Genomic DNA, 25,385 nt, shown 5'->3' on the forward strand with positions numbered 1-25,385 from the left:
TTTCTAGACGAATATCCCTTGTGTTTTCCAGGCCTGCACCCTTCAGGAGAAGACAGAAAGCAAAATAAACCTTATTTTGGTATTGAAACTGCTGGGCTCTAATCCAGTAACATAGTAATGTGCTGGTTAAAATTAAGCAGACTCACCCGTACCCCGCACAAAAACACACACACACAAACACAAAAATAATGCAGATTCAAAGAGGAAGAGCTTCGGGGCAAAGCTGCCACATCCAGATCTCTGTCAAGAAACAGCTTCCAAATGAACTTTCTTACCATGATGCCAAATTTCTGGATGTCCATGAAAGTAAGATCCTATTCCATGTCCCACAAAATATGGACAGACTTGCAAACCATTCTGATGAGTTATGTAACTTTAAAAGTGACCAAAAAATATTTAATTAAATTAGATGAGTTTTTAAGGCATACTAAAAGTCACTTTAAAATATTCTCTGAAAAAGTCAGTTATATTTAGAGTCAGCTAATAACATTCATGTGTTTTCATTATTCTGTAATAATTTTAATTTTTGCTGTTGCTTGCAACCACTGCCTTTGGGTATATGAAGAAAGAAGGTACATAGCTATGTCATACAGTTGTTTGAGTCATTTACCTTTGTACAACATTTAAACAGAGCCACTTTTAGATAAGAAGTGAGTGTGTACACACACACACAGTAATTGTTATACATAATCAGATTATATGTGCATATAATGCAGGTCATAAAAACCTGCCTGGTTTTTTTGAGGTTTCACAAAAAAAACTATAAATTACTCCTGATTGGGGAACCAAAAATAGAAAAAAATTTTACAATATAGAAATACTACTTTCTATTTTTATGGCTCCCTTTTCCTGCTCTATTTCAAAGTGTTATACATTTTACCAACAGGCACACTCACATGAAAAGCTGAATCTACTTTGTCAATATTCTTGAAACACTCCAAAACTGAGATTATTTGAGAGTTCCACTCAAGACCTGAACCACTAAGAAAATTCATAAAGAATGCTTTTTATCACTAGGATGCTTAAGATAAGCTAGTATTGTGATTCCCAATTCTTAATGCTTCATTAGTTACTTCTACATGCAAATGTTTTGGTTCCATCTGAAACCGAGCACATAGAATCTAACTCTAAAATCTTCGTCTACAAGACTGAAAAGTAGTTCTTGAAATCAGTTGAACATGTTTATTTTGGGGAGCATCAAACAAGAACATATACACTATTAAGAATTTATATTTTCATGTGGACAAAGGGCACAATGCCCCCAACCCTAACAATAGATTGGGATTTACATGACTACTATTTCAATTATTAACAGAATGAAGTTTCTAGATCTCAAACTAGAGTCTCCAAGACTCTAAGTTTAGTTTAACACGAACCCAAACGCTTTTAGCCAGCATATTTATGGGCACTCGTGTCTACAAGTTTTTCTAAATAATTTTAACCATCCCCAGACTTGTAAGATAGCTTCACTTAGACCAGGATGTCACTCTAACCAGCAGATTGGCAGCTTCTTATTCAGATTTAATTTTGATGTAACTGATAGTGCAAAAATGTAAGCTATACATATGCTGAGGACAGGAATGAAAGTCAAGGTTTTTATCTCTTATGTTGTACTTTATGGCTATTTCTGTGGGTCTTTGGTGGGCAGGTATTTCTCTTTGGTGTTTTTATTTGTGCCACACAGTTTCTGAATAAAAACTGAGGATGAAGAGTGAACAGAGGGTGGAAAAAAGATGATTAAACAGGACCTAATAATCTAGTTTTTTTTTTAAACAAGAACAGTTTCTACCTAAACCTATAAATTATGTCAGTTCAATCCCAACAGACCTCGATGATTCTAAGAACATGCAATATAAACTATTCTATATCTTCTCCTCAAAAAAAAAAAAAAAAAAAATCTAGTTTTTTTTTTTTTTTTAAGGATCCGGCTGATTGGCAGGCATCACGGCTACATCTTAAATGTGTGTTACAATGGCAATCTTCATTTTAATTTCTGATGAGAGGAGAGGAAGAAAGCCCACTCTGAAAAAACACTTAGGGTCCCTCCCCCCATCACACCTCTCGTTCCTCTGCATAAAAGAAGCTGTGCAATTACTAGGTGGCTAAAGATATCTGAGAGCATTCTTCTACAACCATTTACTCCCTGGGTCCTGCTGGAACTTCTGGCTCCAGGAATATCATAGAATCTATGTGTCATGGATGCAAAGATTAAAGGATTTCACAGCCAGATTGAAAGAGGAAAAGAACAGGACAAATTTCCCCCATTCCCTGGTTGAGCACATCGCAATGCTTGACTCCCAGGAGCTGAGTATACACTCCTGTTTGCTTTTCAGAGTATTTTCCTTTTGGATTGGTAGATAGTTTTTAGCACTTCCTTACTGGGACTAAGATAGAATAATTAATATTCCTAATTACTGTTTAAAAGCATTCCCTTTCTATTATTTTTGAATAAATAGGGAGCACAAGATTATTTGCCTGATTGTAGGGTTTAAATCCGAATTCACAGGGGCAATCCAAGTGACCAGTAGCAACCAATTTCATTCCTCTAACATGAAAGAGAATACTGGTAACCCTAACTGTGGCATGGGAAGCTGGAGTGTGTCTGCACCTCTTGACTGGCATGCTGGGGAAAATGGTAACAGCAGAGCAGGCAGAAGTGTCCAAGTGCTCCCGAACACCAGCCACCAGAGGCCATGACCCTTTTCTGTGCATAGGGATTTCTTGCCCTGGACATCTCAACAATAAAATCTGCCTTCGCTCTGCTAAAACCTACTGAAAAGAACTCTCCTGGTACTAGCTCCTCTGATTTTATCTAACTAAAAATCCTTTAAGATGGTATGATACCTACCCAGGAGCCCAAACACACTTATGATTTGAAGCCCTTTATAGGAAATATTTGGAGAGGGAGAGGAGGATGCATAAAGTTTGTTTATGAACTTACTTTCTGATTATACTCTCTCACTACAATTCACGTTGCAGTTACAGTTTACAGATGAAAAAGATATCTATTTTAAGAAATTTCATCTTGTGACCATTTTCCTAGTTTAATTCCTTTTCATGAGGCAGTTATACTCTATTTAAATGTCATCTAGGTAAATTAAATTTCTTAATACATTTCAACTACTTTTTTGACTAAAAATACATTCCCCAAGAGGGCAGAGGAGTACTATGTTTAAGTACAGGCTCTTATAAAGAAATAAAACTGCACACGAAAATATAAATTTATTGCCAATTTTACATGAATCCTATAAACAGCACTAATCTCTAAGTGGTCACAACTCTAATAAAGGATCTCAAATGGTACATTATTTTGTAAGTTATAAAATTTTACTTTACTCTTTCTAGATAATTATTTGAAGCAGTAGTCTTTGAATGAAGGAATGAACAAATCCAGGGAGTCCTTCTAATGACAAGGAATGTTTAAGTACAATTAGTAATATTTTTGAAAGCCAACAACTGTTTTCCAAAAAAGTGGTACTTTTTTTTTTGTTTCAAACCAGATCACAAATTACTGTATTTTTCTTACAATAGTGCTGAACTTTTATTTGTGGTTTTCTGTTTCTGAAAAGCAGACATGATGGATTGAAATAAAAGATAATTTATTGCAATGCTTACTTTCATGTGCAGAAAGAAGCAGTGTAATTGTAATTTACAGTAGCTGTCAAGAAAAATCCATCACAGATGACATTAAAATGACTTATTTTGCCTGAGCCACTTATTGTTTAAATGTGTGTAATCTAATAGAAAGAGATTATTTTTTAAAAATCTGCTTTATATTGTTCCAAATTAATATAAAAACATATACTTATGAATTAAACATTGAAAACCACTTATTGATACTTTCATCATGACATTTACAAGTTTAAATTATTTTTAATTGAACTGTCACATATTTATGATGCATGAATCTACACATCCACAATATATTCATATGTACAGATCGTATAGTCTAGAGATAATTATAAAAATAGAGATTTAGAAATATTTTCAAGCAAATGGAGGTACAGTGAGTCTAATAACATTATGACCTAAAGATCACTAAGGCATTCCTCACAAGGCAAAAGGGCCAAGAGAACTCTTTTCATTAAATCATTTTAGCTGATACTTCTTCAGAGACATTATCTTCTTTAGGTTTCAGAGGAGAATTCCAAAATTTCCTGTGAGAGATCTCAAGGTTTTTGATAACATAATACTAATACAATTTGCTTGTTCTTTTCCTAGTGTATCAATAGAGAGAGGCTATGCAAAAGATGGTGAATATCTTAAAATAAACAAGACTGAGTTGAAAGATGTTTGTAAACCTTTGGTCTGTAATGATTTCAAGTACTTTTGGCTTAAAGGTAAATACGGTTTGTTTACTTATTCCCCTAAGATTTTGCCAGAATAAGAAAAGGCAAGATAATAGGTGTCTAGAAACACTGCTTTAACACATCAGAACAAACATTTGTTAGAATCGGGGCCAGTTTCCTTTCTAGTAGCAGACAAAAACCGTCTAAATAATGAAATGTATTAGGGTACAAGTAAAAAGTTCATTGTCTGTTATTTTTCACATAGTTTTGTAAGTGCAGTTGTTGGGACTGATCTGGTTTTCAAAAAAGCTTGTACATGCAAATTCATACTCTGTGAAAACTGACCTTTGTATCCAGATAGCTAAAATCCAATGTCACTTTCAATTCTACTCTTCTTCTTCTTTTTATGTAGCTAGAATTAATGTAGTGAATATGTAATGAAATGCATTATCCTGCATGGAGATTTATCAGATTTTCCAACTGAATGCTATGCTTTGCTAGTACTAGCTGGAGTTCACCTGCATGTTGGTGTGGCGTGTGGCTCTTTTTTGTAAAGAGTTAAGTCGTACACAAAAAAAGGGAACAAAGGTCAGCACCCAGCCGCCACTTGAATGTGAGATTTTTCTTTTTATTCCCCTTGATGTATACTAGGCTCTGTGTTATTAGTCTTAATGATGGAAAATTGTAGTGTTGATACAAATCTTTTTTTCAAAGTAGTAGGCGGGAGCTCCATTTGTTAGTAAGTTTTTTTTGTGACTAAAAGCCACGGACAGTACATTTATGTAGCAGTAAAAGGCCTAGATGCTCTTTCCATAGCAGAGCTAATTATTCCTACTGTGACCTTACTGATCTAGCCTGTTCCTAGTACATCTCATCTGCACGCCTGTTCCTCTGTGTAGATGGTGTCAGAGAATATGAAAAACCCTATAATGAAACCATTTTCATGATGGAGAAAGGCTACTGGAGTTGCACTTGCTACAAAGAGGCTCAATTATATGAGTAATTGTGATAATTTTCTACATTCATAGCCTTCAATGGGGAAAAAAGAATGAGAGCCACAAAGGAAAATTACTTTAACAAGAAAGTACAGAGAGTAAAAATGGAAGAAGAGACAAAAAGGGGAAAAAATAACCAGAAAAAAAGTTTAAAAAATAGATCTGGAGGGAGGAATAGCGAGACAGGGAGAACAACAGAAATGCTCAAAAGCCCATGTGCAGCTGTGTTGCACAATTAAATTGAATTTTTTTTTCTGCAGTTGATGAATGTGACTACTGCAAATGTGCCTCTGTAGTTAGCTATCATTTGTTGTTCCGTGACAGGAAAAGGATAATTACCTCTCAGAGAGAATCAAAGGCTGACATGCCCTTTAGACACAGCCATGAATGCAGAGCTCGATAGAATGCTTGAATAAGAATCTAGTGTTCTCTGCCCCCTTCCACTGAAGAATAAATTTTGTTAAAATGCAAGAGCACCACCAGTAAATTTGTTGAACCCTAGGTGTTCAAAAATATGAGGTGCATCTATCGACTCATCCCATTTGCAAAAATAAAACTGCATTTTGAATTCATTTCTATTATATTCATGGACAGTAAGATAGTGAGATATGCATTAAATTTCTTTTCCCAGTAGGGGTCTGATTCAACATTTCCTATGAAAGAACAGAGAGACACTATCTTTTTTCCCAGGCTAGTTAGCCTATAATTTAAAACTGTCAAAAACACAATTTTGTTCAAAGTCTTCAATAAAAGCTTCTCAGATACAACCCAAAGAGATTTTACTAAAGTTTGATTCAGACACTGTTACAATATTTTTAAAGCCATAAATACATTTAACTGATATTTTACTGGCTTTTTTCTTAAAGTATTTGAAGGCTTACGAAGAAAAAAGGCAGCATCTTTTCAAGGTGACTAAGCCTTCCATCCTTTAGACAAATGGGAAGTATTCAATGGTTCATATTAATGAGAACAGTACTTTAAAGAGTGCTGATGTGATCATCTTTAACAAAATGCATTACTTTAAAATGAAAACAGATATTTGGCACGTCTGCTTCAAAATAGTTTTGGGGACAAAAAAAGACCTAAAAGTAGGTAACAGATTACAAAGAAAAGTCTTAAATTCAGAAAATACGCATACACATAACACCCAAAAAGTAAGGTCGAATACTCTGAAAAATAAACAATGGTTTACAGGAAAAATGAACCCGACAAAAAAAGAACAGAAGATAACCCTTTCAGGCTATTTGTTAATCTACCAATTGAAAGGTAAGGCTTGCTTGAACTAATACTTTTTTATCTTTGTATCACAGAAATACATTTCACTTCCTTCCTTTATAAAATTTAGTTTTTCTCCTGTCTTATTTAAAAATCCAAGGGTTGAGATGCTCATCCCCTTCTTAGGAACTCCCTTCCATATTTGGTGTGATTTTGAATAAAGGAACACTATAGACCAAAATGTCAAGCTACAACAAAAGCAGCCATGTAAATACTGCTTGCTCCTTCTATAAGTTTCTTTGCTGACCCTGGGATAATTCACTTTTTTTTTTCAACTCAGGGAACAATATTGCAGCCTGGCAGTTCACATACTGATATCAGACTGAAATGATGGTTCTGAATCATAAAACATGTCATCAACTTTATACCAAGCCACCAATAACCTTTGTACCATTTGCCAACCCTCCCTTTACTTGTCAATGTAAGGCTTACCTGATTGTGTTTCCAATTACAGAGAAGGGAGCCCCTGCTCTGCAAGCTGCAATTGCTTCATCTCTACACCTCCTGGCAACCTCCACTAACTTTTTCCCACATTCGTCCACATTGCCCACCAAAAATGTTTCAGAGGTGTCTCCATGGTAGCCATTGTAATAGACCTAAACATAAGCAGAAATTTAAAAATACGTCCTTGTTTAAAAATCTACTTTCCTAAACTGCACAATGTATTCATTTATGTATATAGTAGACTCATCTGTTTTACCCTTCCAGAATTATTCGTTTGCCTATCATAAAAGGAAGAAATAGATATAATGAAATCTTGCAGAAATTAAAAAGATGAAGCCATGCAATGATATTGCAAAATGTAAAAGCAAAGACATAGCTAGTATGGTTATTTCAGCATAGTGATGAGCAATATTTCTGTGATATTTTGATTCCTCACTTTATTTCTGAGAACACAAAATTATATAAGCAAAAATTAGTGGCCAAAGACCTTGATCTACAATCATCACAATAGGTTTAGAGAACCAAGAAGCATTTAACATAGTGAAAAGTTTCTTCAATGTCATGAAGACTTACTTGATCTTGTATTTACCAGTTCTACATTTGAAGTGATATATAATAACAAGAAGAAGTAAGATAGACAAACAGGAGAATTTATTTCTAAGAATTGAAGTGGCTCCATATAGGAATGAAATGTGTTACAGAAAAATCCTATGTCTAGAAGTGAAATCTTAATCGAATGTTCTAGATAGCAGAATGTTAACAGAAAACACAATATATGGATATTTAAATAATTAGAATATAATAAAACGGACTTAAAAGCAAAATTACAGAAAATATAATTTTATAATTCTTCAGTGATTCAGAAGCCAAGCAGTATCTTGAAAGATACCAGATTCATTATAAATCAATGATTACCAAGCACAATAGTAAATATAAAAGGCAGAGGCGATTGTTTGGATACTGACCCTTTGATATAGCATGAAATTTGCTACTTTGCATAAATTTGTCCTATCTAATTATTTTTCACATTTCTCTTGTTCATAGGGTAGAATGTAGAAACTTATGAAAAATATATTTATCTGAGCTTTCAGTCTGTTGTGATACTGAATTAATGTCTTAAATCTATATATTACTCTGCATTTTTTTTTAAATGCTCTCATACTCTGTAAAGGAAGCGAGAAAGGTCTTTATTAGATCTTCACTTTATAATTCAGGAAACTGAGGCATAGATAAGTAACTTGTTTAAGGTTGGTGGTAGAATACAGAGGTAGATTCAGATTAATGATGGATTATTGGCTTCTAATCTAGTGTTTTCTCTACTATATCAAATTATCTTAATTACCTTGCAACAGAATAGTGTTTTATATATTTACTCCCACTTACAGTCCTTTGCAATCCAGGAAAGTAAAAGCTTTTATTTTATATACTCGGCAGTATTTCGCTTTGTTTCATAAGTTTACAATTGTGAAAAAGTTTGAATGTTAATAAAGAAACTATTAAAAGTCTTCAGGAAACTCAGAAAAAGAACAGCGTATTCCCTTTGGACACACTGGAAACAGTAGGGAAGAGTATGCTGCTGATTTCATTCAAAAATTCAAAATTTTTATATTCTTATATTTCATTCAAAGTACAAGAATATTATTTCAAAATACAAAACACTATTTCATTCAAAATACAAAAATATAAAATTTGCTAATATAAGCATAGTCAAGAAAATGTGTAAATGAACATTTATATAACTGCTTTTTAAGTAGAAATGTACTATTTTAAAAAATCTTTATTCACCTTTCCATATTACTTTTTGCTAGCTTTGAAAATGACTACGTGAGGCTGGGTGTAGTAGCTCACGCCTGCAATCCTAGTACTTTGGGAGGCTGAGATGAGAGGACTGCTTGAGACCAGGAGTTTAAAACCAGCTTGGGAAACATAGTAAAACCCCATCTCTGCAAAACTAAAAAATTAGCCAGGTGTGGTGGCACATGCCTGTGGTTCTTGCTACTTAGGAGGCTGAGGGAAAGATCATTTGAGCCCAGGAGTTCGAGGTTACAGTAAGCCATGATGGCACCACTGCACTCCATCCTGATTGACAGAGCAAAACACTGTCTCTGAAAAAGAAAGAAAGGAAAGAAAGAAAAAAAAAGGGAGGGAGGGAGGGAGGGAGGGAAGGAGGAAGGAAGGAAGGAAGGAAGGAAGGAAGGAAGGAAGGAAGGAAGGAAGGAAGGAAGGAAGGATCGACATGACTACTTGAAGCTGGGTGCTGTGGCTCATGCCTGTATTCCCAGCATTTTGGAAGGCTGAGGAGGGTAGATCACTTGAGGTCAGGAGTTCAAGACCAGCTTAGACAACATGGTAAAACCCCGCCTCTACTTAAAATACAAAAATTAGCTGGGTGTGGTGGCGAGTGCCTGTAGTTTCAGTTACACCGGAGGCTAAGAGAGAATTGCTTGAACCCTTAAGGTGATGTTCCCAGTGAGCTGAGATTGTGCCACTGCACTCCACCCTGGGCAACAGAGCAAAACTCCGTCTCAAAAAATAAAAATAAAAAGACTACTTGAAAGATTCATTATTTACAGAAATACAATACTTTTGAAAGTCTGTATTTATTTATTTTTCTGAGACAGAGTCTTGCTCTGTCATCCAGGCTGGAGTGCAGGGGCATGATCTCAGCTCACTGCAACTGCAACCTCTGCCTCCCAGGTTCAAGCAATTCTCCCTGCCTCAGCCTCCTAAGTAGCTGGGATTACAGGCTCAAGCCACCACACCTTGCTAATTTTTATATTTTTAGTAGAGATGAAGTTTTGCCATGTTGGCCAGGTTGGTCTTGAACTCCTGACCTCAGGTAATCCACCCACCTTGGCCTCCCAAAGTGTTGGGATTTCAGGCATGAGCCACAGCACCCGGCCCCGTACTTCATTTATTTAACAAATATTTATTGAGCAACTACTATGGACATTGCATTGTCTTTTTTTTTTTTTTTTTTTTTTTTTTTTTTTTTTTTTGAGACAGAGTCTTGCTCTGTAGCCCAGGCTGAAGTGCAGTGGGTGGCACAGTCTCAACTCACTGCAACCTCTGGTACCAGGTTCAAGCGATTCTCCTGCCTTAGCTTCCCGAGTAACTGGTATTACAGGTGCGCACCACCACGCCCAGGCTAATTTTCGTATTTTTAGTAGAGATGGGGTGTCACTATATTGGCCAGGCTGGTCTTGAACTCCTGACCTCGTGATCCGCCTGCCTCGGCCTCCCAAAGTGCTGGGACTATAGGCGTGAGACACGGCGCCTGGCGCATTGTCTTTTTTTAAAGAAAAACATTTTTCAACTTTCAAGGGGGAAAGAAATCTATTTTCTTGTAATGTATACTTGATGTAAATAATTCAAGAATGCAACGAGTATTTTCTGATAGAAATATAGGATCTTATAATGGAGTCCTTCCCTTAATAGAATATTTTATAAGAAATATAATTTGTTAAGATTATGTTTCCTAGATTCCTTCACACTTCTAGACACTTGGAAGTATTTCACTTTGCTTTATTAGTTTTACAATTCTGAAATTATTTGAATGTTAAAATAAAACTGTTTATTAAGTATTCAGGAAACATAGAAAAGGAATAGAGTAGTTTCTTTGGACACGCTGGAAACGGTAGGGAAGAGTAGCTGGCTTCATCCAAAATATTAAAGTGGTAACATTTCATTATAAGGTAACTAAATGAGATAATAGATGTAAAACCCTAAAATCAGATTCAATCCAAAATAAAAGTGTATTATAAAAAGCACTTTATTTTAGGTATATTTCATAAAATACCTCCTTCCACATGATTCTGAGTTAGAAAGATACCAATGGGATGTATGTGGAGCAAGTGTTCAAGTATTCTAAGTAGGGCAAAATGATACAGGAAATATTAGCAGCAATAAAAAGAATCCTTGGCTATCTCCTCATATAAATTGATATGAAGAAAAAAGGTTGAGTTTACTTAAACAACTAAAAATTGGACTGAATCCCACCATTGGATTCCTTTTTTTTTGAGACGGAGTTTCATTCTTGTTGCCCAGGCTGGGGTGCAATGGTGCAATCTTGGCTCACTGCAACCTCTGCCCCCCAGGTTCAAGCAATTCTCCTGCCTCAGCCTCCTGAGTAGCTGGGACTACAGGCAGGCACCACCAAACCTGGTTAATTTTGTATTTTTAGTAGAGACATGTCTTTTCCATGTTGGTCAGGCTGGTCTCAAACTCCTAACCTCTACCTGCCTTGGCTTCCCAAAGTGCTGGGATTACAGGTGTGAGCCACCACACCCGGCCAGATTCCTATTTTTATCTCTTTCTCCCTCCTACCTAAGTTTCATGGGCTAGATACTATTCTTTTTTTTCTTTTCTTTTTCTTTTTTGAGATGGAGTCTCGCTCTGTTGCCAGGCTGCAGTCTCGGCTCACTGCAACTTCGACCTCCTGGGTTCAAGTGATTTTTCTGCCTCAGTCTCCTGGGTAGCTGGGACTACAGGTGTGAGCTACCATGCCCAGCTAATTTTTCTATTGTTAGTACAGACAGGGTTTCACCATGTTGGCCAGGATGGTATTGATCTCTTGACCTTGTGATCCACCAGCCTCAGCCTCCCAAAGTGGATTACAGGTGTGAGCCACTGTGTAGATACTATTCTTAAAAACACTTCTTTATTAATAGAAACTGTATTCCTTGAATGTTGTCATTTCAACTAGTTCTCTTAAGATGTTTAAGTTTTATTTATTTAAAAGGTATTTGTAAATCATTAGATGTACAGAATTTACTTATAATCTACATAATCCAAAGGTACTATTACAAAAGTCTTCAAGAAAAAGAAATGTAAAAGTACATATAATCCAAGTCTGAGAATGATGATAGACTAAGAAAATTAGAAAAGGTTACCACTTGTACAATTTGATGTCCCTATGTTAAATTACTTAGGCTTGTTATTTAAAAGAAAGTCAATTAACCATTTGGTGAAAAACTTAAGTTCAGACAAAAAACCATTCTGCTTGTATGCTTTGAGCACAAGGCTCTGTCTACCAGAAATGTAACTCAACGTTACCTTCAGGGATTCTAATAAATCTAAGGAACACTGCTAGCAAAAGAGTTGCTGTCCAAATAGACTGACATACACAAGCCAATGTAGCCCCTAATGACAGAGTAAGATAATGACAGGCCCCACTCAAAATCAGCAGGAAGAGGAAGATCAATCTTGGCAGAGTGAAGGAAAAATGCTGGCTTTCTTCGTGTTAGCTCATCTCATACATATCTAGCTTCAGCAGCTGCCCAGTGCTGTGGTGCTCTGCGTTAACTACACAGTGGATCAATAACAATTACACCTTCTCAAAAACATGACACATAGCAGGATTGGGTTGACATTTCACTTAGGCCAACATTGATCTCAGTGCATCTGATTGCAGCCCTAAATTCAAGTCAGGCCTGGGTTTACTTGGAATAAACACAGAGTTAAAGACAAAAAAGGAAACCAGCTGCTTGCGTCTGGGTCTAGAAGTAAACAGCACTTCCACTGGTGCAGTTCACATTTTCAATCCACTCTTCCTGTTGCTACCAGCAATTCTGAAGTTGATCAAAGACGATTTTTTATATGATTTACTCACTGTGACATCAATGTTGATAATATCACCATCCTGAAGAGGTCGACTAAAACGTAAACAGAAAAAATTGGTGATAGACAGATCTCAATAAAACGAATAGAAAAATAAACACTTAATGACTACTATGACAAACCCAATGGTTTGCAATGATAATTTGGAGTGAAGGAGGAATAGACAGGACAACTAAATCTAATCTTTAACTTATTTCAAAAGATGCACTTAATTTGTTAACTTAATTTTGCCAAAAACCAAAATAAGAGTTGATAAGAAAAATTTGCCACATTTGGATTTTTACCACTTATATGGTTAAAATCTAAGAAGTAAAAGACATATGTAATGTACAACCAATTTAGATCATATACTGCTTTAACAAACATTAAATAGTGGTGTTGTGTCCATTTAGAAGTAAAACACTTCAAAATTTCTGTTTTATCATAATCAATTTCAGAAGCTTACTGGTGGGTTTCAATTGAACAACAGTGTCTTTCAACATGCTACAGATCTTAGCTTCATGTTTTAGTTTCCAAAGGAACAATATGTTATTAAGAAATGAATACCTGTCAGGAATACCATGACAGAGCACGTTGTTTACAGAGGTACAAACAGATTTTGGAAAACCTCCATAGCCTAGAGGTGAGGGATAGGCATTATGACTGATGATTTCCTGATGAACAAGAGCATCTATCTCTTCAGTTGTCATGTCAACCTAAAATGTTAAATAAAGAAATTGTGCAGCAACAATTGAAGACATTTCTTGTATTTATCAACTATGCTATAGCAACAGCACTTCCATGTGAGACTGCATAAATTTACTATGATAAACTTACGGTACAACATTTGAATTCATTATGATTAGTGTTACAATCCTCGACTGTGCCTTGCAGACAATCATTTGGGCATATGATGGTGTTATGGACCATTAGGAAATAGAAATTTTAAACTCTAGGATCCTCTAAATCATTTGTGAGTCATTAAATGACATAACTCCCTTTTGGCCTGAAGATTTCAAAATTATGTTATTCGGCAATTCCTTCCTCTTTCTCAATAGTTGGTGCCCTGGGCTACTCAATGCATATGAATAAATGTTTAAAAGGTTCATCAGTTGAACCTTGAAAAGCCTGAAAAGTAGGTCAACCCACATCTTTTTATCTCAGTAACACATTACATGGGTTTTGCAGCAATGGCATGGAGATAATGGTTGATATTTAAAAGACTGAGTCTAATAACAGTTTGTAGAGATTTGATTTTAAGTAATCTTGATTTCTTTCATGGAAAAATAAATAAATAGAAAATATAAAAATATTTTTTCCTTACAAAAGGTATTCCAAACTAAATTGCTCCCAAACTAAAAAAAAAACAAAATTGAGTTTTATAAGCACATGAAGACTATTTCCATAAATGCCATAAACAGAAATACAATTTTAAAACAAAATAAAATCTTTTATTAAAAATTAGCCATTTCTTTAATAATTTTCTTCATTATTTTATATTTACATTATCTTTAGTCATGTTGTAAGTTTATTACAAAGAAGATACTGTGAGTGATCTTGTCTTTGAGTCTCACTTCATAAATTCTGCCCACCTTTTGGCAGAAAGTAGGCTCATATTTTCTTTTATATCCTTATATAGAAGGATCCTTCAGATTATTATGAAAAAACTAAATCTTTTTTTTTTTTTTTTGAGAAGGAGTTTTGCTCTGTTGCCCAGACTGTAGTGCAGTGGCATGATCTTGGCTCACTGCAACCTCCACCTCCTGGGTACAAGTGATTCTCCTGCCTCAGCCTCCCAAGTAGCTGGGACTACAGGTGCTCACCATCATACCTGGCTAATTTTTATAGTTTTAGTAAAGGTGGGGTTTCACCATGTTGGACAGGCTGGCCTCAAACTCCTGACCTCAAATGATCCACCCACCTCGGCCTCCCAAAGTGCTGGGATTAGATGCGTGAGCCACCACGCCTGGCCTAAAAGAACTAAATATTGTAGTAGGAAATTGTATGTAATTACATTGCTATATTACCTATAGCCTTGTGTATATGATCTGATCTTTCTTTGCAGAGCAAATGCAAAAAATAGGAGACAAAGGACAAGCCAGAGCCAATCTTCAGGCACACAGAAGTAACATGGGGAGTAAAATCTGAAACTACAGGCAGGAGTAGTGGGACAAAAGTCAAAGCTATCTGCCATTGATCAACTTGGATAGGTTGATTGAGGCCAAAGTTGCTCTAGAATTCTGCTAGCTAAAATTGAATTTGGGTTTTAAGTTACTTCTTGAATAAACACACAAAATAATAAAATTCCTTTTCCCCACCCCAAGGCTTTAAAAAACAAATTAGATGTGTACAAGAGTTAAAGAGAAAGAAAAAAAGAGGAATGTTTGTTGCCTCTTATGAATGTCATTCTAAGGCTTGGTGAGACGCCACCTTTAAACTCTTCCCAGCCAGGAGGAGGACGTGGCGGGCCAGCTGACAAGCCTGACGAAGCCCTTGAATCTGATCTTCATTCTTAACTTCTATGCTGTCTCCCCAGTCCGGTACAATGCCTGTCGTCACATAGTCTGGCTTCTTTATGTGCTTGAGGAAAAAGGATTGAAAATGAAGATCAGAACCCAGTGCACGACAATGGGATCATTTTTTCAGACACAGCCTCCTGCTTCATGGAGCTCTGCCCTTCCTGCCGGAGCACCGACCTCTGAAGCCAGCACAACAGACCCTCCAGGCTGCCCCCAGTTCCTTCCCCTGCCCTTTTGAACTTAACATTGCCTGTTAGTGCTGCCTCTGGATGGTCTGTTAACCTTACCATGCTTTGAGTCAAAGTGGACTGAAGTAAACTTCTGGTCAAAACAAACAGTAGTTTTCTTTTTTTCCTCCTCCCAACCCGGTTAGAAGCATATCACCATTGATAAAAAAAAATAGCACCAAGCTTCCAATTCACTAAATGGTTAATTAAGGGCACTTTCATCTTAACACAAAAATATAATTTATGTAAAACATAGTTCCCAACACCCTCTCCAAATGAATATATGTAAAATGGCTGACTGTCACGTTCCCTGAAGCCTATTACACATATGCTTTTCTTACATTTTGCAACCATACTTACAGGGAGAGGCTAGAATAAAATGAAACAAGTTTTCTTCTTCAAGTACATAAAAATTACCTAGAACATTTCCATTATTTTCTAAGAATAAACAAAAAGCCACCCTAAAACTCAAAACATGCAACCCCGATCACTTTTGTAGGCTGTTCTCCACCATGGGCAGTATTTGGAAAATAAATATCATCTTAGACACAGAGCTTCTTTCAGTCCCACGGTTTTGCACAGCTCTTTACAAACTATTTGTAGTTTATAATGTATTACAAACTATAAGCGTTGTTGGACAGTCCACAGAAGGGCTCCACAGCAGTTTGGGACAGGAAGCTGAGGGAGATAACACTATTCAATTGAAACATCACAGCAGCACTGGAAGGGCTGAGGTTAGGACTCTCCTCTTTGTGAAGCCTCTCACACAGGAGTTACAGGTCTTCACTTACCCCTTTGTTCAGATGGGTTTTCTGATACAGGTGACACCACTGCCTGGTTTGCCGCAGCTGAGCTCTGGAGGAACATCTACTCTCCCACAGCTACACCACAAATGCCCACAAACGCTCACCAGGTCTCCCCCAAAGAGCCTGTGTTCTTGTCCCCACGCTGCTCTGTGATCTGGCAAGGTTATAACTTGAAGGCAGAAGGGCTGTCGGGTTGTCATGCTGAAATTGACTGAAATGGCTAAAACAATACAATTCACCTCACCAGAGATTTCCTTTTCTTTTCTTCTATGGAAAAAAAGTGTCAATTTTTGTGACTAATACCAAATCCTCACTCTCACTGTGACAGCTAGGCCACGGGATACATCCTGGTGGCCCTTCTGTGTCGTAGGCCTTTGCCTTAAAAGTGGGCCGTTCACCTTCAGGAAGTATAACATACTAAATGTGGGCTCACTGTAAAAAAATTCATAAAAGGGAGAAAGCAGATGATTTTTTGTGACAAATCTATATTTCTTTAGCTATTCTCCTTCTTCCTAAGGGGCTTGCATGCTCCCTTATATTGCACTTTGAAAAATGGATAGATTGCCTTTCCACAGAATTGCAATCTCTGAAAAAAAAAAATCAAGTCTACTCTGAGATATATTTTATTTAATTTAGTTTAAAAGACGATTTAAAGACAGCAGCATCAATAACAAGGAAAGTATAAGAACAGGCTTAAAAAAATCTAGTGTGTTAGTTTCAAGTAATCTCTTTTGAATCATCACAATTTTATAGTTGATTTTTTTCTCTAAAACAGAAAACTACATACATATAGTTTTATCTTCATGTCAGAAATTTAATGTAGAAAATTTCATGATAGAAATTTTAATTCTACTTTTTTTTTTTAAGACTAGTCAAGTGCAGTAGTGAGAAGGGGGGAAAGAGTAGAACAAGGAGTTCGATCTGTAACTGACTGTGAACAATCAATTGAGATAACTCACTACCTTCAGACCAGCCGAAATCTTAATTCTAAATAAGCTAAGCAACTGAAAGCTTAGAGCTTTATTTAAAAAAATTAATGCTATAGAACTGCAGGATATTAAAACTTCCCAAGTCACAGTTTTAGATCACAAACCCAGTTTGAAAATTAAAACCCAAATGGCTCAGAAATCAAAGGTGCAAAAATATTTGATCGCTTCTGCAGTCAACTTTTATCTTGGCTGGAAAAAGCAGCAGATAATAGGCAATACAGTACCTTAGGAACCGGATGAGCTGAAGAAACTGCAGCCGGCAAAACTATACTGTGTGAAATATCTCTTTGTCTCCGAAAAAAGAAATTTCTTCTTTGTTGACTGCTTGACTGCTTGTGTAAGTAGATATGATTGAGTGGTGAAGAGAAAATCCTATGAGAACCTGTGAGCAGAAATAGACATATTTTAAGCAAAAAAAAAACCTAACACAGTGTTCCATTTTAAGATGTTGTGGTGTTGTCTATGAAATCATTATTCTAATACTTTATTGACTGAAAAAGGAAGAGCCCCAAATAGAAAGGAAAGCAGTGGTATTCTGAGTTCTAGTATAACAGTAACACGCGTATTTATTAGCTAATACTATGTTTACATAAATGCGTGACAATGGAAAACTCTAATGGGAAATAAACATATAGAAACATCTGCTGAGCACCAGGTTTGTAAAAAGAACCATTTCTGCTGTGATACCTTATGTGGCAATGTCCAAGACGACCCTAGATTCAGGGCACTGTTTTGATGGCTTTATACTCTGTAAAGCCGTTTTCCTTTCAAGAATCACAGACAAATTGCCAGCTGCACTTTTTGCCCTCCATAGGATTACTACCCTGTGTTAAGTTCACGTGCAGTGAGGCATCATACTGAAATTCATTGTGATGAATGTTCAAGTCAGATAAAGACTAAATAGCAAAAATGTAAGTATAATACTGAAAGAAAATGAATATAGGGTTCACAACTCACAATAGGAATTTAGAAATATCTATCAAAATTTTAAATGCACATATCCTTTGACTCAGCAGTTCATCTCCTAGGACTTTATCCTGCAGATACTATGCAATGATGGATGTATGAAGAGGTAACCTCATGGCAGCATTATTTATGGTAGAAAAAAAGTGGAAAACAACTCAAATGTTTCCAAATAGGAAACACCAGTAGGGGACTGATTAAATATATTATAGTATACTTACAGAAAATTCTGGAGCTATTAAAAAGAATAGGCCAAATCAATCTCTATGTGTTGATATGGAAAGAGGTCACAATACACTGTTAGGAAAAAAGTGAATGCTCAAAAAATATATATAAAAAGCCCATTAATGTAAAAGGAGCTTATACATTTATACAAGCTTGCACATGCCCATGAAATTTCTGAAAATTGATATTCATCAACAGTGGTTATTTCCGTGGCATGTGGTTGGGGCTAGAGGTAAGGGGAAGACTTTTTTTTTTTTTTTTTTGAGACAGGGTCTTGCTCTGTCGCTCAGGGTAAAGCACAGTGGTGCTCATGGTTCACCGTAGCCTTGGATTCCCAAGCTCAAGGAATCCTCCCACTTCAGCCTCCTGAGTAGCTGGAACCACAGGCACGTGCCACCACACCTGGCTAATTTTTGTACTCTTTATAAAGACAGGGTCTTGCTGTGTGGCCCAGGGTGGTTTCAAACTTCTGGGTTCAAGCGATCCTCCTGCCTTGGCCTCCCAAAGTGTTGAGTTTACAGGTGTGAACTACTGCATCAAGCCAGGAAGACATTTTGATTCATTTTATTTCATTACTTTCATATTTAGAACAAAAGTTTTTTGTTGTCATTGTTGCTTGGGTTTTTTTCTTTTTTTTTTTGATATGGAGTCTTGCTCTGTCACCCAGGCTGGCTTGCAATGGCATGATCTCAGCTTACTACAACCTCCGTCTCCTGGGTTCAAGTAATTCTGCTCAGACTCCAGAGTAGCTGCGATTACAGGCATGAGCCATCACACCCAGCTCATTTTTTTTTTTTTTAATTTCTAGTAGACACAGAGTTTGACCATCTTGGCCATGCTGGTCTCTATCTCCCGACCTCAGGTGATCTGCCTACCTCAGCCTCCCAAAGTGCTGGGATTACAGGTGTGAGCCACCACGCCTGGCCAGTCCCCAACAGGTCACAACCACATGGCAGGGGTCAGAAAACTACAGCCCAAGGGCCAGATCTGGCCTGCTGCCTGTTTTTATACACTACAAAATCTAAAATGGTTTTAAAATTTATAATGGTTAAAAAAACTTTTTAATCCGATATTTTGTAAGACATTAAATTCAAATCTTGGTGTCCATAAATAAAAGGTTTTATTAACCATAGCTATCCTCATTTGCTTACAAATGTCTATGGCGGATTTTGAGCTACAGTGGTAGTTGAGTAGTTGTAAACAGGTGTTCCACAGAGCCTAAAAAATGGACTCTTTGGCCCTTTACAGGAGACATTTGCTGAATCCTGGTGTAGAGCACTAGTCCTCAGAATAAGATTCACAGACCAGCAGTATAATGTCACACAGACAAAAGATGCAAGCCTGGGAGAGGTAGCTCATGCCTGTAATCCCAGCACTTTGGGAGGTTGAGGTGGGCGGATCACTTGAGGTCAGGAGTTTGAGACCAACGTGGCCGACATAGTGAAACCTCATCTCTTTTCAACATGGTAAAATACAAAAATTAGCCAGGCATGGTGGCACGTGCCTGTCATCTCAGCTACTTGGAAGGCTGAGGCAGGAGAATCACTTGTACCTAGGAGGTGAAGGTTGTAGTGAGCTGAGATCATGCCACTGCACTCCAGCCTGAGTGACAGAGTGAGACTGTATCTCAAAAAAAAAGAAAGAAAAGAAAAGAAAAAAGTGCAAATTCTTGGAACCCATATTGATCTACAAACATAGATACTGGTGATGGGGTTGGGCAATCTGTGCTTTAACCAGCCCTCAGGGTAATCCTGATGCACAAGAGTTTGAGAACTAGTGGCCTAGAGTAATATTTCAGCTGTGAAACTAATGAAAACATGAATTGCAGGTAAGTACTGGCTCCAAAACTCTGGATCTCTAGTTGACTTGGGGAAAGGCACTGATGCAAACAAACCACAATGCTCAGATTCAGGGTGATCAGTTTCACTCAGTTACATCCTTCCTTATTGACTATAATACTGTTGAATCTAACTTATACAGGTGTTTTGGGTACTATTTTAAACAATTCCAAGCACCAGACAAATTATCAGTAATATCATTAAAAAAAAAAAAAAAGTTACAAAACCCAGGCACAGTGGCACATACCAGTAGTCCCAGCTACTTTGGGGGGCAGCTGATGTGGGACTGCTTAAACCCAGGAGTTTGAGACCAGCTTGGGCAACAAAGCAAGACTTCTGTCTCTGAAAAAAAAGAGTTGCTTGATAGAGGCAGGTACATATTCTGTAAAGCTTTTAAAGTATAATATTTCCCTAATGATAATACCACTAACTGTAGTATTGTCAACTGATATATGAGGGACAGGGTAGTGTGCTAGGAAAAACAGATAGTTGGAAAGCAGAAGCTTGGACCTTTGTTTCAGCTCTACCACTTACTAGCTGTGCCCTGCACAAGTTTCTTCATTTCAGTCTCGGGTGAGAATTAATTGAAATAAGAAATGTGAAAGTGCCTTGCATTTAGAAGATAACCAGTAAATAACAGTTCTTTCAAGAATACATAAAATCCTGTAATCTCAGTGCTTTGGTATGCCAAGGTGGGAGGATCGTGAGATCCCATCTCTATAGAAAATAGAAGAATTAGCTGGATGTGGTAGCTCGGGCCTGTAGTCCCAGCTACTCAGGAGGCTGAGGCAGGAGGATTGCTTGAGCCCTGGAGTCTGACATTGCAATGAGCTATGATCACATCACTGCACTCCAGCCTGGGCCACAGAGTAAGATCCTGTCTCAAAAAAAAAAAAGACTACATAAAAAATAGGCCAGGCACGGTGGCTCGCGCCTATAATCCCAGCACTTTGGGAGGCTGAGGCGGGTGCATCACAAGGTCAAGAGATCGAGACCATCCTGGTCAACATGGTGAAACCCCGTCTCTACTAAAAATACAAAAATTAGCTGGGCATGGTGGCATGTGCCTGTAGTCCCAGTTACGCTGGAGGCTGAGGGAGGAGAATTGCTTGAACCCAGGAGATGGAGGTTGCGGTGAGCCGAGATCGCACCATTGCACTCCAGCCTGGGTAAGAAGAGCAAAACTCTGTCTCAAAAAAGAAAAAAAAAAAACACTACATAAAAAATAAAATGGGAAAGAAAACATGGGCTCCAGTATAGTTTCTAATTACTGTACTAGACACTTTACATGTTAGCTAATGAATCTTCACAGAAACTGTATGAGTTGTGAACTGTTACTACTCCATGTCACAGTTGAAGACACTGAGGCACACAAAGGAACATGCGGTAAGTGCCAAAGCTGAGAAGCAAAGCAGACTAAGTTGCCTCTTCAAAGTATATTACTTCTCTCACAGGCATGAGAAAAATGGGAGCTAACACACAGGGAAACCCAGAAAATGTAAAAACAACACAAAACTATTGTTACTACTACTATTTTGTTTTCTTTTGTGAGACGGAGTCTCACTCTGTTGCCCAGGCTGGAGTGCAATGGCGCGATCTTGGCTCACTGCAACCTCCGTCTCCCGGGTTTAAGTGATTCTCCTGCCTCAGCCTCCCAAGTAGCTAAGACTACAGGTGCAGGCCACCATATCTGGCTAATTTTTGTATTTTTAGTAGAGACGGGGTTTCATTATGTTGATCAGCTGACCTCGATCTCTTGACCTCATGATCCGCCCTCCTTGGCCTCCCAAAGTGCTGGGATTACAGGCATGAGCCACCACACCCGGCCAACTGCTACTACTATTATTTTTCCAAAAGTGGTGATGGGTTGACCTAAGCCATCCACTACCTCAAGCCAAGCTGCCTTTGCTGACCAAACACATGCTTCAGGGAGGTGGGGGGCAAAACCATTCGTTGGAGAGTCTGTGGATATAAAATGGAAAATTTGGGAAGCCTCAGGTGGACTTGATCTATGATTCTACCTCCCTAATTGCATCGCTAGGCGGGACCACATACAAGACACAAACTCACAAGTATTTCCCTTCTGAGGAAAGTATGATTACTATTAATAATAATACTAATATAAACAATAATAATAACAGTGGTTAAAATTTAATGGACACTTAGATCAAGCTCAGTGCTAGGTGCTCTACATACCTTATCTCTTACCAACTCTGTCATTAGGCAGGTAGCTGTTAACATCACTGCTGTACAGATGAGGAACTAAGACTCACACATCTGCTAATCAATGACCTGGCCCCAAGCTTAATCCTCTAAGTCCAAATCCAGGGCCGTGTCTGCCATTCCCTTTGCCTCTCAGCAGCGTGCAGGGGCTCTATGAGTTCTATTAGCTACTGTGCTTTGTTATATGATGTATTCCTTCAGGGACTGGATTTCAATGCTACCATTTTCTTATCATGAAAAATATAAACGCTTTTCATAAAAATTCTTAGAAATGATCTAATTGGGAGGTACTATAGTAATGAAAATAGCATAAGCTTTGAGGTCAAACAGATGTGAGTTATCAAAACTTTTGAGACTCATTTTCTTCACTATTAAATGAGGGTAGTAGTGTTCTCTCTACTATGAGCTAATGTGAGCATTAGCTGTGATAACATAAATCGGTAAACCATCTTTTAAAAAATTGGTGCTCCATAAATCCTTTCTTTTCCTTTTCCTTCTCCACTCTTCAACATGTTTACCTGTGGGTCTCTGAATGCCTTAATTCATTCAACAACTACTTAATAAATTCATTGCATGTGCCATGCTCTGGATTAGAGAATTTGGTGGTGAATGAGGTGACAAGGTCTCTACTCTCATGGAGCTTCCCTTCTTGTAGTGGGAGGCAGACATAAGCAAATCAACAAATGCATTTGATTACATCAGATAGTGCTACGCATGATGAAAAAAGGACCAACGTGGCACAGCATTGGATAGAAAGTTCTACCCTTGGTCCTGCTAAGAGCTATGGAGTCTTGAGCAATAACAATAATAGTGGATACTGACTGACCAAGAACTTACTGGTGCCAAGCTCTGTGCTGAGCACTTCAAAGACATTACCCACTGAGATGTAGAAGCTCAGTAAAAGGATAGAGTTGGGGTTCACAATCTTTGAGGTCCCTTCAGCTCTGACATGTGTGCCTTCATTCAGTAGCATTTGATTGTCATGCTACATTCCAGGCAACGGGAAGATGTAGCCTCTGATCAATTTTAGGACACATGAAGATTTTTTTCAATGTGGTTGATTACATCAAAGATCATCTTTATCAGAGTTATCAAGTTCAAGTACACGGTCATTATAGGGGGAATCTTTCCTATGTACTTAAACTTGAAGCATGAAGCCATCAGGCCTCTACTAGGAGGCTTTTGAGACATTCACTTTTAGGATGAACAGTGTTGTCAAGGTATCGGTCCTGCCAAATGACAACCTCACTGCCGAAAAGATGCAGACACACCCACACATGACTGGATGGTAAAATTCAAAACGTCAGGAACGCAGCCTGAACATATCCAATCTGTTGACAATTATGGTTCTACAGTGTATTCAGCAATTTCACTTTCATAAGACACTTTTGTATTTAAAATGAAATCTTTTCTTTCAATCTGATAAAAGACACCCTTATAAATGTTGTCACAAGGTAACAGGATAATAAGGTGCCATACTGTGTTTATTCTGCTAACTACTCATTACAAATGATTCCGTCTTTTTATTAGAAATAAAATCTGGTGCTTTCACAGGTGAAATGGAAAAAATGGGCATAAGTCATGTTACATTTAGAAGATAATGGTCCTCCAACTAGCCTAGCAAAGAAAGAGGAGTGGGTCCTCAACTTTGTTTATCATAATATAATAAGCAGTAAATTTTCTAAATGCAGAGAATTTTAAACTAAAATCCCCAGTCTCCATTATATTCAGGGTCGCAGAAAAAAAATACCCAAACTACAGTAACTGATGTGGATCAATGTAGAAATGGTCTCTTGAATTTCCTGTATAATTCATTTCTTGACAAAAGCACTGCTGATTACCTTATAACTACATCTGATTTCCAACTTGCTACCGTCAATGTTATAACAGATTTGCTGCAGGATGACCATCTTCAGAGACAGAAATGGCCCCTCCATCTTCCACGCATTATCATTCATTCAGGACCCACTGCACACCATATTTTGGTAAAGCTATTTGGGGAAACAAGACTCAGGTGTGTACTAATTACTACAAGGAGCAAGTGGACTAATCTGACATTTTAGAGACACCAGTGGGAAATCCTCAGAAGTCTCAGGGGAGTAGGAGAGCCCAGAACAGTGAGGAGTAGCTTTGTACTAATTTGATCTTGGAAGAGATGATTGTAGTGCTGTTACTGTTGATTACCTAACAGCAACTCTGTATAGCGTTTTCTTAGGCAGTAAATCTATATGTTATTTGTTATGAATACTAGAATATTTACTGTTATCAAAGGTAATAATAATAATTATTTTTAGTGTTACAAAAATGCTATGAGCACCTAGTCTGAGTTGAACACCGAAAATTATAGGCAACTGCTTCCTTTACTCCATGGAAGAGCACACTGTGCAGCCTGAACGTCTCTTGAAATTGCTGTATGTCCTCTGGCCCCTGCAGCACATTTTTCATATTTAAAATTTGTATTAGGAATGTAAATCTAGGTTATGGTTTTAAATATTTTCACATTCAGTAATAACATCAATTTCTAAAAGCTGCATTTTATTTTCCTTTATAGGTTAAGTCTGAAGGTAGGATTATAGAATTCAAGTGTGATGGAGGGAGGAATGCATTTTAAATAACTAATGCTGCTGCATGCAACATGCCCTATATTTATTGGCCTCTTACTCAGGGTCCATTTTAATTGTTATCTGCTCATGCATCCTATACCACATAATGAAATGCTTCTATTTCACCCCGTGAGCCCTGGGTTTTCATGTGCACCTTTACTAATGACCCTTAATTAAGCTGATTTTATCCTTGAAAATGTGAGTTTTCTTTTGGTCAACAAGTGTTTTTAAGGGAGAGGTCTGAATGAACTTTCAAAGAGACATTTAAAATGCTTATTATTTTAAGCAGTTGTAAAACTGAACAAGGTACATTTGTACTCAAATGTGGGCTACGAACATATATTTTTCATTGTATGTTTCCAGGGAAGCACTTTCACCCTGCAGCATGCCA

General features: G+C 37.4%; 1 protein-coding gene across 1 annotated transcript in view; it reads right to left on the minus strand.

Annotated features, from left to right (window-relative positions):
- The window catches only part of METAP1D (methionyl aminopeptidase type 1D, mitochondrial), a 94,275-nt gene that overhangs the window by 2,582 nt on the left and 66,308 nt on the right, over positions 1 to 25,385 (minus strand). Inside the window, 6 exon segments of the mRNA XM_002806908.6 lie at positions 276 to 373; positions 6,992 to 7,155; positions 12,615 to 12,657; positions 13,169 to 13,317; positions 15,032 to 15,181; positions 17,367 to 17,524. Coding sequence (XP_002806954.3) covers positions 276 to 373; positions 6,992 to 7,155; positions 12,615 to 12,657; positions 13,169 to 13,317; positions 15,032 to 15,181; positions 17,367 to 17,524 — 762 coding nt within the window.

This window comes from Callithrix jacchus, chromosome 6 (genome assembly GCF_049354715.1).
Source record: "Callithrix jacchus isolate 240 chromosome 6, calJac240_pri, whole genome shotgun sequence".
Taxonomy (NCBI): Eukaryota; Metazoa; Chordata; class Mammalia; order Primates; family Cebidae; genus Callithrix; species Callithrix jacchus.